We start from the raw sequence: 13718 nt of genomic DNA, 5'->3' as shown, positions 1-13718 counted from the left end.
TAATTAGATCCCATTTATCAATTATGGCTTTTGTTGCCATTGTTTTTGGTGTTTTAGTCATGAAGTCCTTGCTCATGCCTATGTCCTGAATGGTAGTGCCTAGGTTTTCTTCTAGGGTTTTTATGGTTTTAGGTCTAACATTTAAGTCTTTAATCCATCTTGAATTAATTTTTGTATAAGGTGTAAGGAAGGGATCCAGTTTCAGCTTTCTACATATGGCTAGCCAGTTTTCCCAGCACCATTTATTAAATAGGGAATCCTTTCCCCATTTGTTTTTGTCAGGTTTGTCAAAGATCTGATGATTGTAGGTGTGTGGCATTATTTCTGAGGCCTCTGTTCTATTCCATTGGTCTATATCTCTGTTTTGGTACCAGTACTATGCTGTTTTGGTTACTGTAGCCTTGTAGTATAGTTTGAAATCAGGTAGCATGATGCCTCCAGCTTTGTTCTTTTTGCTCAGGATTGACTTGGCATTGCAGGCTCCTTTTTGGTTCCATATAAATTTTAAAGTAGTTTTTTTCCAATTCTTTGAAGAAAGTCATTGGTAGCTTGATGGGGATGGCATTGAATCTATAAATTACCTTGGGCGGTATGGCCATTTTCAGGGTATTGATTCTTCCTATCCATGAGCATGTAATGTTGTTCCCTTTGTTTGTGTCCTCTTTTATTTTGTTGAGCAGTGGTTTGTAGTTCTCCTTGAAGAAGTCCTTCACAACTCTTGTAAGTTGGATTAGTAGGTATTTTATTGTCTTTGTAGCAATTGTGAATGGCAGTTCACTCATGATTTGGCTCTCTGTTTGTCTGTTATTGGTGTATAGGAATGCTGTGACTTTTGCACATTAATTTTGTATCCTGAGACTTTGCTGAAGCTGCTTGTCAGCTTAAGGAGATTTGGGGCTGAGATGATGAAGTTTTGTAAATATACAATCATGTCATCTGCAAACAGGGACAATTTGACTTCCTCTTTTCCTAATTGAATACCCTTTATTTCTTTATTTCTTTCTCCTGGCTGATTGCCCTGGCCAGAACTTCCAACACTATGTTGAATAGGAGTGGTGAGAGAGGGCATCCCTGTCTTGTGCCAGTTTTCAAAGGGAATGCTTCCAGGTTTTGCCCGTTCAGTATGATATTGGCTATGGGTTTGTCATAAATAACTCTTATTATTTTGTGATACTTTCCAACAATACCTAGTTTATTGAGAGTTTTTATCACGAAGCACTGTTGAATTTTGTCGAAGGTGTTTTCTGTATCTATTGAGATAATCATGTGGTTTTTGTCTTTGGTTCTGTTTATGTGATGGATTATGTTTATTGATTTGCATATGTTGTACCAGCCTTACATCCCAGAGATGAAGCCGATTTGATCACGGTGGATAAGCTTTTTGATTTGCTGCTGTATTCAGTTTGCCAGTATTTTATCGAGGATTTTCGCATCGATGTTCATCAGGGATATTGGTCTAATATTCTCTTTTTTTTTTTTTGTTATGTCTCTGCCAGGCTTTGGTATCAGGATGATGCCGGCCTCATAAAATGAGTTAGGGAGGATTCCCTCTTTTTCTGTTGACTGGAGTAGTTTCAGAAGGAATGGTACCAGCCCCTCTTTGTACCTCTGGTAGAATTCGGCTGTAAATTCGTCTGGTCCTGGACTTTTTTTCGTTGGTAGGCTATTAATTATTGCCTCAATTTCAGAGCCTGATATTGGTCTATTCAGGGATTCAACTTCTCATGGTTTAGTTTTAGGAGAGTGTATGTGTCCAGGAATGTATCCATTTCTTCTAGATTTTCTAGTTTATTTGCATAGAAGTATTTATAGTATTCTCTGATGGTAGTTTGTATTTCTGTGAGATTGGTGGTGGTATCCCCTTTACCATTTTTATTGCATCTATTTGATTTTTCTCTCTTTTCTTCTTTATTAGTCTTGATAGCAGTCTATCAATTTTGTTAATCTTTTCAGAAAACCAGCTCCTGGATTCATTGATTTTTTGAAGGGTTTTTTTGTGTCTCTATCTCCTTCAGTTCTGCTCCGATCTTAGTTATTTCTTGCCTTCTGCTAGCTTTTAAATTTGTTTGCTCTTGCTTCTCCAGTTCTTCTAATTGTGATGTTAGGGTGTCAATTTTAAATCTTTCCTGCTTTCTCTTGTGGGCATTTAGTGCTATAAATTTCCCTCTACACACTGCTTTGAATGTGTCCCAGAGATTCTCGTACATTGTGTCTTTGTTTTCATTGGTTTCAAAGAACATATTTATTCTTGCCTTTATTTCATTATTTACCCAGTAGTCATTCAGGAGCAGGTTGTTCAGTTTCCATGTAGTTGTGCAGTTTTGGTGAGTTTCTTAATCCTGAGTTCTAATTTGATTGCACTGTGGTCTGAGAGACAGTATGTTGTGATTTCTTTTACATTTGCTGAGGAGTGCTTTACTTCAAACTATGTGGTCAATTTTGGAATAAGTGTGATGTGGTGCTGAGAAGAATGTATATTCTGTTGATTTGGGGTGGAGAGTTCTGTAGATGTCTATTAGGTCCACTTGGTGTAAAGCTGAGTTCAAGTCCTGGATATCCTTGTTAACCTTCTGTCTCGTTGCTCTGTCTAATATTGACAGTGGGGTGTTGAGGTCTTCCATTATTATTGTGTGTCTAAGTCTCTTTGTAGTTCTCTAAGGACTTGCTTTATGAATCTGGGTGCTTCTGTATTGGGTGCATATATGTTTAGGATAGCTAGCTCTTCTTGTTGAATTGATCCCTTTACCACCATTATGTAATGGCCTTCTTTGTCTCTTGATCTTTGTTGGCTTAAAGTCTATTTTATCAGAGACTAGGATTACAACCCTTGATTTTTTTTCTTTTCATTTGCTTGGTAGATCTTCTTCCATCCCTTTATTTTGAGCCTATGTGTGTCTCTGCACATGAGATGGGTTTCCTGAATATGGCATACTGATGGGTCTTGACTCTTTATCCAATTTGCCAGTCTGTGTCTTTTAATTGGAGCATTTAGCCCATTTACATATAAGATTAATATTGTTATGTGTGAATTTGATCCTGTCATTATGATGTTAGCTGGTTATTTTGCCCGTTAGTTGATGCAGTTTCTTCCTAGCATCGATGGTCTTTACAATTTGGCATGTTTTTGCAGTGGCTGGTATACCGGTTGTTCCTTTCCATGTTTAGTGCTTCCTTCAGGAGCTCTGATAAGGCAGGCCTCGTGGTGACAAAATCTCTCAGCATTTCCTTGCCTGTAAAGGATTTTATTTCCCTTCATTTATGAAGGTTAGTTTGGCTGGATTTGAAATTCTGGGTTGAAAATTCTTTTCTTTAAGAATGTTGAATATTGGCCCCCATTCCCTTCTGGCTTGTCAAGTTTCAGCTGAGAGATCCGCTGTTAGTCTGATGGGCTTTCCTTTGTGGGTAACCCGACCTTTCTCTCTGGCTGTCCTTAACATTTTTTCCTTCATTTCAACCTTGGTGAATCTGACAATTATGTGTCTTTGGGTTGCTCTTCTCAAGGAGTATCTTTGTGGTGTTCTCTTTATTTCCTGAATTTGAATGTTGGCCTGCCTTGCTAGGTTGGGGAAGTTCTCCTGGATAGTATCCTGAAGAGTGTTTTCCAACTTGGTTCAATTCTCCCTGTCACTTTCAGGTACACCAATCAAATGTAGATTTGGTCTTTTCACATAGTCCCATATTTCTTGGAGGCTTTGTTCATTTCTTTTTACTCTTTTTTCCTCTAAACTTCTCTTCTCACTTCATTTCATTAATTTGATTTTCAATCACTGATACCCTTTCTTCCACTTGATCCAATCGGCTATTGAAGCTTGTGCATGTACCACGTAGTTCTCATGCTATGGTTTTCAGCCCCATCAGGTCATTTAAGGTCTTCTCTACACTATTTATTCTAGTTAGCCATTCATCTAATCTTTTTTCAAGGTTTTTAGATTCTTTGCAATGGGTTCAAACATCCTCCTTTAGCTCAGAGAAGTTTGTTACTACTGACCTTCTGAAGCCTTCTTCTGCCAGCTCATCAAAGTCATTCTCCGTCCAGCTTTGATCCATTGCTGGTGAGGAGCTGCAATCCTTTGGAGGAGAAGAGGCACTCTGCTTTTTAGAATTTTCAGCTTTTCTGCTCTGGTTTCTCCCCATCTTCGTGGTTTTATCTACCTTTGGTCTTTGATGATGGTGATCTACTGATGGGGCTTTGGTGTGGATATCCTTTTCATTGAAGTTGATGCTATTGCTTTCTATTTGTTAGTTTTCCTCCTAACAGTCAGGTCCCTTAGCTGCAGGTCTATTGGAGTTTGCTGGAGGTCCACTCCAGACCCTGTTTGCCTGGTATCACCAGCAGAGGCTGCAGAACAGCAAATATTGTAGAAGAGCAAATATTGCGTCCTGATCCTCTAGAAGCTTCGTCCCAGAGGGGCACCCGGCTATATGAGGTGTCAGTCAGCCCCTACTGGGGGGTGTCTCCCAGTTAGGCTACACAGGGGTCAGGGACCCACTTCAGGAGGCAGTCTGTCTGTTCTCAGAGCTCAAACACCATGCTGGGAGAACCACTACTCTCTTCAAAGCTGTCAGACAAGGACGTTTAAGTCTGCAGAATTTTCTTCTGCTTTTTGTTCAGCTATGCCCTGCTCCCAGAGGTGAAGTCTACAGAGGCAGGCAGGCCTCCTTGAGCTGTGGTGGGCTCCACCCATTTTGAGCTTCTCAGCCACTTCGTTTACCTACTCAAACCTCAGCAACGGCAGATGCCTCTTCCCCAGCCTCACTGCCACCTTGCAGTTTGATCTCAGACTGCTGTGCTAGCAGTGAGCAAGGCTCTGTGGGCATGGGACACTGAGCCATGCGTGGGATATAATCTCCTGGTGTGCCATTTGCTAAGACTGTTGGAAAAGCACAGTATTAGGGTGGGAGTGTCCCAATTTTCCAGGTACCATCTGTCACGGCTTCCCTTGGCTAGGAAAGGGCATTCCTGGACCCCTTGCCCTTCCTGGGTGAGGCGATGCCCCGCCCTGCTTCAGCTCACCCTGTGTGGGCTGCACCCACTGTCCAACCAGTCCCTGTGAGATGAACCAGGTACCTCAGTTGGAAATGCAGAAATCAACCATCTTCTCCGTTGATCATGCTGGGAGCTGTAGACTGGAGCTGTTGTTATTCGGCCATCTTGGAATGCCTGCAGTTTATTTTTAATACCAACTTTCCAAATTTCAAGAACTCCCTATTTCTATCAGCAAGATTCAATTGTAATCAAAGAGTTTTAGTATTAGTATCTTGTGTCTGCTATGAAATTACAAAATCTATTTGACACTCACAACCAAGATGTTACTGATTGTCCTCAGCCAGCTCCCCCTGAGGAGAACTAGTGGAGAATCCTGTCTCTACTGTCTCATGGAGTGGAGAAGAATGGGAAATAGAACAAGCAGGAATTTTAAAAGTGGGAAAATACCAATTTTACGTATAACCAAATATTTTCTTTAAAATTTACCAAAAGTTGCTAAACCCTAAAATGTACTCAACATGTTACGCCAGAAATGATCAATTGTCTGGCTGTTTTTGCTCAATAAATTTCAACAAGTGTAGGCAAGGAAGGAGGATTCAGATGAGATTCCATTCTCCTTTTCCTTTTGTCCCTATGTTTTACTCACAGGGTCCTTGAACCTCCTCATTCTTCTGTTGCTTATGAGAGTGAAGGCTGTGTGAGGTGACAGGAACATAAACAGGGGCGCTGACTTGGCACAATGTTTCACATCTATACACTCAGCATGTTGGGAGGCCATGTCAGGTGAGTGGCTTGAGCCAGTTGACAACAGGCTGTGCAACATGGTGAAGTATCAATGCTACGAAAAATATAAAAATTAGCCGTGCTTAGTGACATGCACCTGTCGTCCCAGACAGAGTCCTTAGAAGCATGCTCTGACCTGATTCCTCCAACAGCCTCCTCTTCTGCAGTCTCAGAGACCCTGCTGAGCTGCTCCCAAGACAAGCAGGGCATGTGAGCAGCTGGGACACCCCAGCAGAGAGATTTCTATTCAGGGCTGTACCACTGTGGGAGGAAGCTCTCTACTTTGCATGCAGTAATAAACCCCAACATCCTCAGCCTCCACCCTGCTGATTTCCAGTGTGAAATCAGTGCCTGACCCACTGCCACTGAACCTGTCTGGGACTCCAGAGGCCCGGTAGGAAACAAAATAGATCAGGAGCTGTGGAGACTGGCCTGGCTTCTGCAGGTACCAATACAAATAGATGAATCCATGATCACTATCCTTGAGGCTCTGACTAGACCTGCAGGAGATGGAGGCCGGCTCTCCAAGGGTGACAGGAAGGGAGAGTGGAGTCTGGGTCATCACAATGTTCCCACTGGATCCTGAAATAATAACAGAGAAGTGCATGGTTATATAGATCACTACGAGCAACTTTCATGATTTCCCTTAAGATTTTGATTTAGTTACATATTTTTTAAAGTTTTGATTTATATCATAAAAAGTAGACTTTCTAAAATTAATCCAATATTTATTAGCCAGCAGGGAACCCTCTATTTTCAAGATCTTAATCAGAGCACTGGTCATTGTTCCTGGGAGGTGATTCATACTTATTCCTGACACAAAAATATGAATTCTGTTTTCTGGAGCATAGACCATGTGCCTGTATACATGGTTGAAATAAATATAGGAAGCTGTGGAGCTACCAGAACTCACCCTCTCACCCCATTTTCCCACCTCCTTTTAATGCTATCCTTACCAGGGACCCAGAGCATTAACAGCCCCAGGAGCTGAGCAGGGAGCCTCATTGTGAGAAGGTGACCTGTTGAGTCCTGATCAGTCAAGGTGAGGCTAGAGCTGAGCTTTTATCTCAGACTCAAAAGGGAAGGACCTCCCTAGGGAACAATATGCAAATCATCTGGTGGGTGCAGCAGTCTGGAAAAGGTTGATGGGGCAGGGGGAAGTTCTCTTCTGTGAACAATATGACATAAAATGTTTGTTGGAGTAAAACAAACATAGTTCAAATCAGGTTTGCATGTGGTCAAGGGAGGAAGGCTCTGACTGTGAAAGTTGGGACCTTGGGCAGGAACACATTGTGTAGTGCATGCCACACTGAGAAAGCACAAGGACCTTGACAATGTGGAAATGTGTTTCTAGGATGCATCTCTGGGAGGTGAATGCCATCCTGCATGGCCCCCTCCCAGTCAATCCAGAGAAGAAAACAGCCCCATTCCTGCAAGCACTGATGGGCAGAGGGCCTGCAAATAAAAAGTGCTCCTGAGCCAGTTCAAGTGTTTCCTGGTATCTGCTGTTTCCAGGATAACTGTTCAAGATCTTACAATGCAAGTGTTAGAATCTCCCCTTCCCTGGGGTCTGGAAAGTAGGCCCCAAAAGAAAGCTCTGTCCAAGGGCCTCACAGGGAGAATAGTGTGGGTTTTTACATTTAGAATCAAGAGCCCAGCATAAGTAAGAAGAAAGGGCACAAGAATGTTATGCCTCAGGCAGTGAATATAAAATTCCTGGTGACCAACTCTTCAATCTGGGATATATCCCATCATAATCATTTCACATATATATACAAGATTGAACAGCAGAATCTCATAGGTAAGAATTTCCTTGGTCAATGATACAGACCAATAAGAAATAACATTGCATGATGCTTTTCCTAGTGGTGCTTAGGAAAACTCTCCTCACATAGTCTCCCTGGTCATGTGGGATCAGGTCCTATCAGGGCTTCCAGGTTCTTGCCAACCCTGAGTGAGACCTGAATCACCCCCAGCCTAGATGTGGTGCAGCCACAGCCATGAGTCTGCAGTTGAGAAGGAAATCGTCTATGTGAGAAGAGCAAGGACTGCATCTACAGTTTTATGTCTTAGGGTTACCTGTACCTGAAACTGACATTTTTATGGTTTCATGTAAAGATGCTCACAGCTCAGAGAAGTGAGTCTGCTCCACAGCTAGTCATTACAAAGGGAAACAATCTCATGTTTCTTCATTTGTTAGTGATGTGCTTATTATTTAATTGAACAGCTCTTGAATAATGGTGCCGACACCAAACACCATCACAAGGACAGTCACATTTATGAAAAAAAAAAATTCTGGGAACAATTGAAAGACTAACTTGTAGTGCTACATAATCTTGAGTAATTTAACAGAAATTTATATTTAATTGCCCAAGAACACAAACAAATTTAATTCTAGGTAAGATTCCAGAGGAAGGCTTGGTTTAAATATCTTCTGGGAAATCTACGAAAATAACTTCTTTTCCAAGATTGGAAAAAATAATTGAATAGCAATGATATTGATCCTTAAATATTGAACTCCATTGCAGTAATGCGGGTTAAGGAGATTGAATTGTACTTAAGCAACTGGATTAGAATAAATGCTCATATTATACTATTTCAATTTTATTTGCTCTTTTCTCATTAAATTGAATAACTTTTGTGTACCTGATTTTTTCTTTTCTTATGTTATTAACCAATTCTAATCTGCTTCTAAGTTTTTAAAAAGTCAGACTTCTAATTAATGAAAATAGTGAAAAAAGAAACGTCAGAGGCAGAAAAAGAAAAAGAAAACACAAAACACAATCAGCCTAACTAAAATAGAACGAGATGGTGCATCGGTGCATCTTATTGCAAGTTCTAAATAATTATTCTTAAAGGGTGTTAAATGAAGAATCAGTTCTATCCATTATCCAATATGGAAACTTGAATTGCAGAAAAGTGAATAACGGTAAAAAAAATTGTCATTATTTCTTTTACTAAAAGTCAATTCTTTAAAAGGTTATTTTCGCAAAGCATTCTTTAAGGTGCTTGAATTTAAGATAGCCTTGCTATTTCCTATGAAACTTGTGCCAAGGCTTTGACAACAGCAGACAAGGCTGGTCACTCCACAGTGGACACAGATCAGAAGGTGACAGAACAACCTCCATTCGGATCTAGGTGTACAGCAGGCCTCTGCCTCTGTGTCTCTGACATGAACCAATGTCACCCGAATGAGAGAGGACTTATACAGGTGGGGTTGATTATGGCTGTGTCTCCTTTTCGTCATGTGGTTAGTTTGGGGTCCAAAGAATTGGGAGCAACTGCATTATTCATAAGACTTGGGAAGAGAGTCTTAGAAGTGGAATTGTTTGTGTTCATGACCCTGGAGTCAGTGTTTGGGGTGGACACTGTGATCTGATTTGCAGGGGATTGGAAGGACTTGCGGGCTGAGCAAGGAAAAGAGATGGCCACAGGGGGCCGTCGCACACACATGACTTTATTGGGTGAAGCTTTGACAGGTTTGCAGAGACAAGTCCCTCCCAGCAGGAATCTGTGCGGAGAATAAGGTGCCAGGGTTGCTTCTCAAAACAGATGGGTCACTGGACAAGGGGCTGTGTGTCTAGGGGATGCCGCAGAGCAGCACAGTGGGGAGCTTCTGGTTTAAGGTTTTCATAACTGAGGTTTATCTTATTGCTGGCAGTTGTGGTTGAAATTTTCTGGACATGCAAATTAAGTATTTTCTAGAAGATTAAAAACATTCTTCCTTGGGGTGTTTTTAAAATAATTGCATTTAAAATTTGAGTTTGAAACAGGCCATTAAGAAGTAAACACAGTTTCGAAATAAACAACATAGGGGCCAGGGCACACAGGTCATCTTTAACTCATTTATATATCACTGTTTCCAATTCTGTAGACTTTGTTCTACAGACGGTATTAGTCCAGATTGTCCAAACCAACACTACCATGGATGAGGCTGAGAAACACAGAGGCCTGTTCCCCACCTGGGGCAAAATGAAGGTTCTTTTTGATTAAAGGGGAGAGTTTCTCTTTGGTTAAGGATTAAGACCAAGCCACCCACTGAGCATCCCTTGGTGAAGCTGCACGTCCTCTGACTGGATTCCTGGCTGCAAGGCATCTGGGGTTGAAGCCGTCTGCATTATCTCACTAACTGTAAACTGTCACTCACTGGAGCATAGATTCACAGATAAATACTCTGGAACACAGACAGCACAGGGAATGAAGGCTCCGTGAATGTGTATCTTCTGCTTCTGAGAATCCATCTCTCCAGCACTGGAAGAAACAGGGTTGTTTATACGTTGCACCTTCAGGCCATGTTCCAGACCTGCCTAAGATGAACCTGTTTCCAAATGTTTGAAGTATTGTTCTTTACTTTTTCTCGGAAAAAAAAATGGTTAGATATCCTGTAAAACTGTATGCACAGCTGTGGGATTAAGTGGTGAGCTTTTCCTCTGTGCTTGTTAATGCTTTTGCCGAGCCCACCTCAGCCACCAACAAACTGCACAAAGTGAAGCAAAGATTCTGTTTCCTTCCTGAGAACTCTGTGTCCGCGTCACTTCAATCTCTGTCTGTGTCTTCAAATTGCTTTCTCTTCTGCTGGCTTTGTTAAAATGTCTATCTCTATCTTATAAGGAAAATCTTAATGTCCTTATTATATGGAGAGAGGCAGACATTTAACGAAGACTTTTTATTGACCACCTGGGCCAGGGCTCATCTGGTCAATACACGATAATCTGCCCATTTCATAATCCTTAATTTACATATTTGATTAAATTCTGATGAGAAAGGAAAATGGGCTAAAAACTTCATCTTGAAGGAAACATTCATGTTTAATGCACAGAAACTGAACATGAAGCCTGAGTTCTCCCTCCTCACCAGAGAGTTGGAAAAGCAGGAGGAAGAGGAGCAAAGCTGGGTCCCCACGTCCCCGAGGGCCTCCTGAGGCTGATCCTGCTCACAGAGGGTGGGGAAGGTGGATGAGTCAGCTTGCACTGCCACACCAAAAAAACTGGGCTGGATGGTGTAAACCACAGAATTTAATTTTCACATTTCTGGTGCCTGAATATCCCAGATGGATGCCCAGCAAGGTTTGTTTTCTGGTAAAGACCTTCTTCCTGGTTTTCAGGTGCCACCTTTTCACCATGTCTTCACACAGCCTTTCCATAGAGTGTAAGGTGGTTAGAAAGAAAGAAGAAAAAGGAGAGCTCTCTGGATCTTGTAAAAACATAAATCCTGCTCGATCAGAGACCCTCCATTATGACCTCAATTGCACCTTGAGAGGTCCTAATTTCTACAGCCACATTGAAAATTAGGGTTTCAACATGAATCTGAGGACACAATTCAGTCCATAGCAGGTGAGACACAGCCAAAACTGTGCTTCCAGTCTCAGAGCATGGGGCAGGTTCCCACAACTCAGCACACGGTGGCTGCTTCTAGGTGCCCAGGTCACAGGAAGGACCCGCCTCTAACTCTAGGGCTCCCTGTTGATAATGGGACACCAGCGCTCCTACTTTCCCAGTGTTCCTGAGACCATGGTGCTGTCTTTTGTTTATTGTGGAGTGTGTTTTCCATCTTCAGGCAGGTCTTTGACATAGCAACTTACAGGACATTTGATTCTGTGATTGTGAAAACTAATTATTGATTAATTAATCATAAATAACAAATTAAACAACACGTTGAATCAGAAAAAAAGGAGGGCTGAATGAAGAGCTTAAAAGAAGAGTGTCTTAAAAAAACATATTTCTTTCAAACAAGAACAGTTAAGAGTCACAGATTTTTTAAACAAATGACTTTTTAGCAGCAATTATGAAATAGTAAATGACAACTTCAAATAGGCAACCATAAATATAAGTTTATGGTCAAAAGTATTTTCAAGAATCATGTAAACACATTTTCAGATTAAAACAAACAAACAACGAATGTGGGTTTATCTGCAGATCCACTCACTGGAAAATGTCTCAAATGTGTGATTGAGTCAAAAGTACATTTGTCACCGATGGAAAACTCGAGGTTTTATTTGTTTCTGTTTTTGTTTCTGGCCCTTAGAAGAAAGCAGCTTTCTCTCCACTCTGTTCCACCTCATGCTGCTGAGGATGACCATGGAGGCAGTGACTGTGAGGAAGGAGGAAGGCTGTGTTCTCAGGGTGGTGGTGCCTCCAGCCCATCTGAGTGACCTCACGGAGAAGAGCCACCGACACCACCAAGGCCACCTGCCTGCTTCTGCACTGCCATGACACAGACACAGAAACCTTGTCACATTAAGTCCACCATATTTTGAGGCTTCTTCATAATAAATTTAATTATGCTCTGATTCTCCTTGTATCTCTCCCCTTTCAGTTTTTGGAATCATTTATTTTTCACTATTTTGACTTGAGAATATAGACCTTTGGGATATCAGCATTATGTAGGTTGTATATTTGTTTGCTTTTCCTAAAAAATACATCTAACCACCTTGAATGGGTTTGGATTTTATCTCCTGTCTCACAGAAAAGCAGAAACTCAAGGTGACTAGGTGCTGTCAATCACAGGAGGGCTAAAGGTGATGATGGCATTGCTTAGCTCCTGCTCTTGCTACTTACATTTTATTTTCTTTTACTGCATTTTGTAATAACATTTAGGCTCAGTGATGCATTAATTAGTATTTTTGAATAACATATTAAGTGTCTTATGTTTCTTAATTTGTGGGCTCCGGTCTGATAAATATCTATATACATTTTGCCATGGAACTTTTAAACCTAACAGAAATGACACATTGGAATTTTAATTGTACTTACTACGGAATCCGTTATCTTGAAATAAATCATCTCAAGTATCAGGATCTTGTTCTATTGATTCAATCAGTCTTTTGTGTCTCCACACTGTATTATCACATGTAACAGACATCACTCATTACTCGGATTCATGTGAATTTATTTCGTAGAAAAATCAGATCATGAATGCAGATTAGTGGTAACACAAGTGGAATTCATGTTAGAAGCGGCTGGTTTGGGGACAGTTTTCTAAGTGATAACACTTGGTCATATTGGGAAATTGTTATCTTCCCACTTTCAAAACGTTCTCTCTCCTTTACCACTCACACGAATCTGCCCTCTCTAGTATTGTGGTGGAGAAAGCACTATTGCTTTTTTAACAGAAAGCATATTTGTTAGGTTTAAAAGTTGCATGGCAAAATATACAGATATTCATCAGACTGTAGCCCTCAAATTAAAAAAGCATATAAATTTAGTGCACTATTCTCAATGGAATCTATTAAGAGCATAATTTTTCTATACATTTACAACTAAAAAGAGAAGATTCAGATTCATTTTCAGGAATAAAATAGTGTCATGTAAAAATAATGCATTTTTTCATTTTTTAAATCATTTTCTTATGGCCACATAGTGCTAAATATTTCTTCTCTAAAATACTATGTCAGTAAAATACTTTTATAATTCTAAGAATTTGAGAAGGAAGTAAAAATCTCATGGAATTCTGCATTTTTCCTGTGGTACATTACGTAAACTTTATGTTTTCTATCTGAATTATTTTGTTAATTTTCAAAGCCCACTTTTGGAATTGCAAGAACTCCATTTTCGGTCAGCAAAAGGTAATTGAGGCATGCTAAACTATTTTGGCATTATCATCTTATATTTGACATGGATTTTAAAAATCTGTAAGTGGAAAAAAATCAAATATTTTATCTAATTATTCTTAGCCATGCTCCCCTGAGGACAGCTGATGTACAAAGCTTTCTCCATCATAATACTAGGGAGAGCAGGTTCGTGTGAGTAGTAAAGGAGAGAGAAAGTTTGGAAAGTGGGAAGATAGCAATTTCCCAACATGGCCAAGTGTTATCATGTAGAAAACTATCCCCAAACCAGTTGTTTCTAACATGTATTTCAATTGAGTTACCACTAACCTGCATCCATGATCTGATTGTTCTGACAAATAAATGGACTTGACAAATGTGGACCAGACAGGGAGGGTGAGG

General features: G+C 40.6%; 1 gene segment (V, D, J or C); it reads right to left on the bottom strand.

Moving 5' to 3' along the window:
- Positions 1 to 4021: 4021 nt before the first annotated feature.
- Positions 4022 to 6775, bottom strand: LOC115933454 (immunoglobulin kappa variable 2-40-like). The segment is given in 3 exon segments: positions 4022 to 4068; positions 6053 to 6352; positions 6727 to 6775. Coding segments are annotated over 3 exon segments (396 nt in total).
- Between the last annotated feature and the right edge of the window lie 6943 nt (positions 6776 to 13718).

Source organism: Gorilla gorilla, chromosome 12, assembly GCF_029281585.2.
Source record: "Gorilla gorilla gorilla isolate KB3781 chromosome 12, NHGRI_mGorGor1-v2.1_pri, whole genome shotgun sequence".
Taxonomy (NCBI): Eukaryota; Metazoa; Chordata; class Mammalia; order Primates; family Hominidae; genus Gorilla; species Gorilla gorilla.
This window is presented reverse-complemented; position numbering and strand designations above follow the sequence as displayed.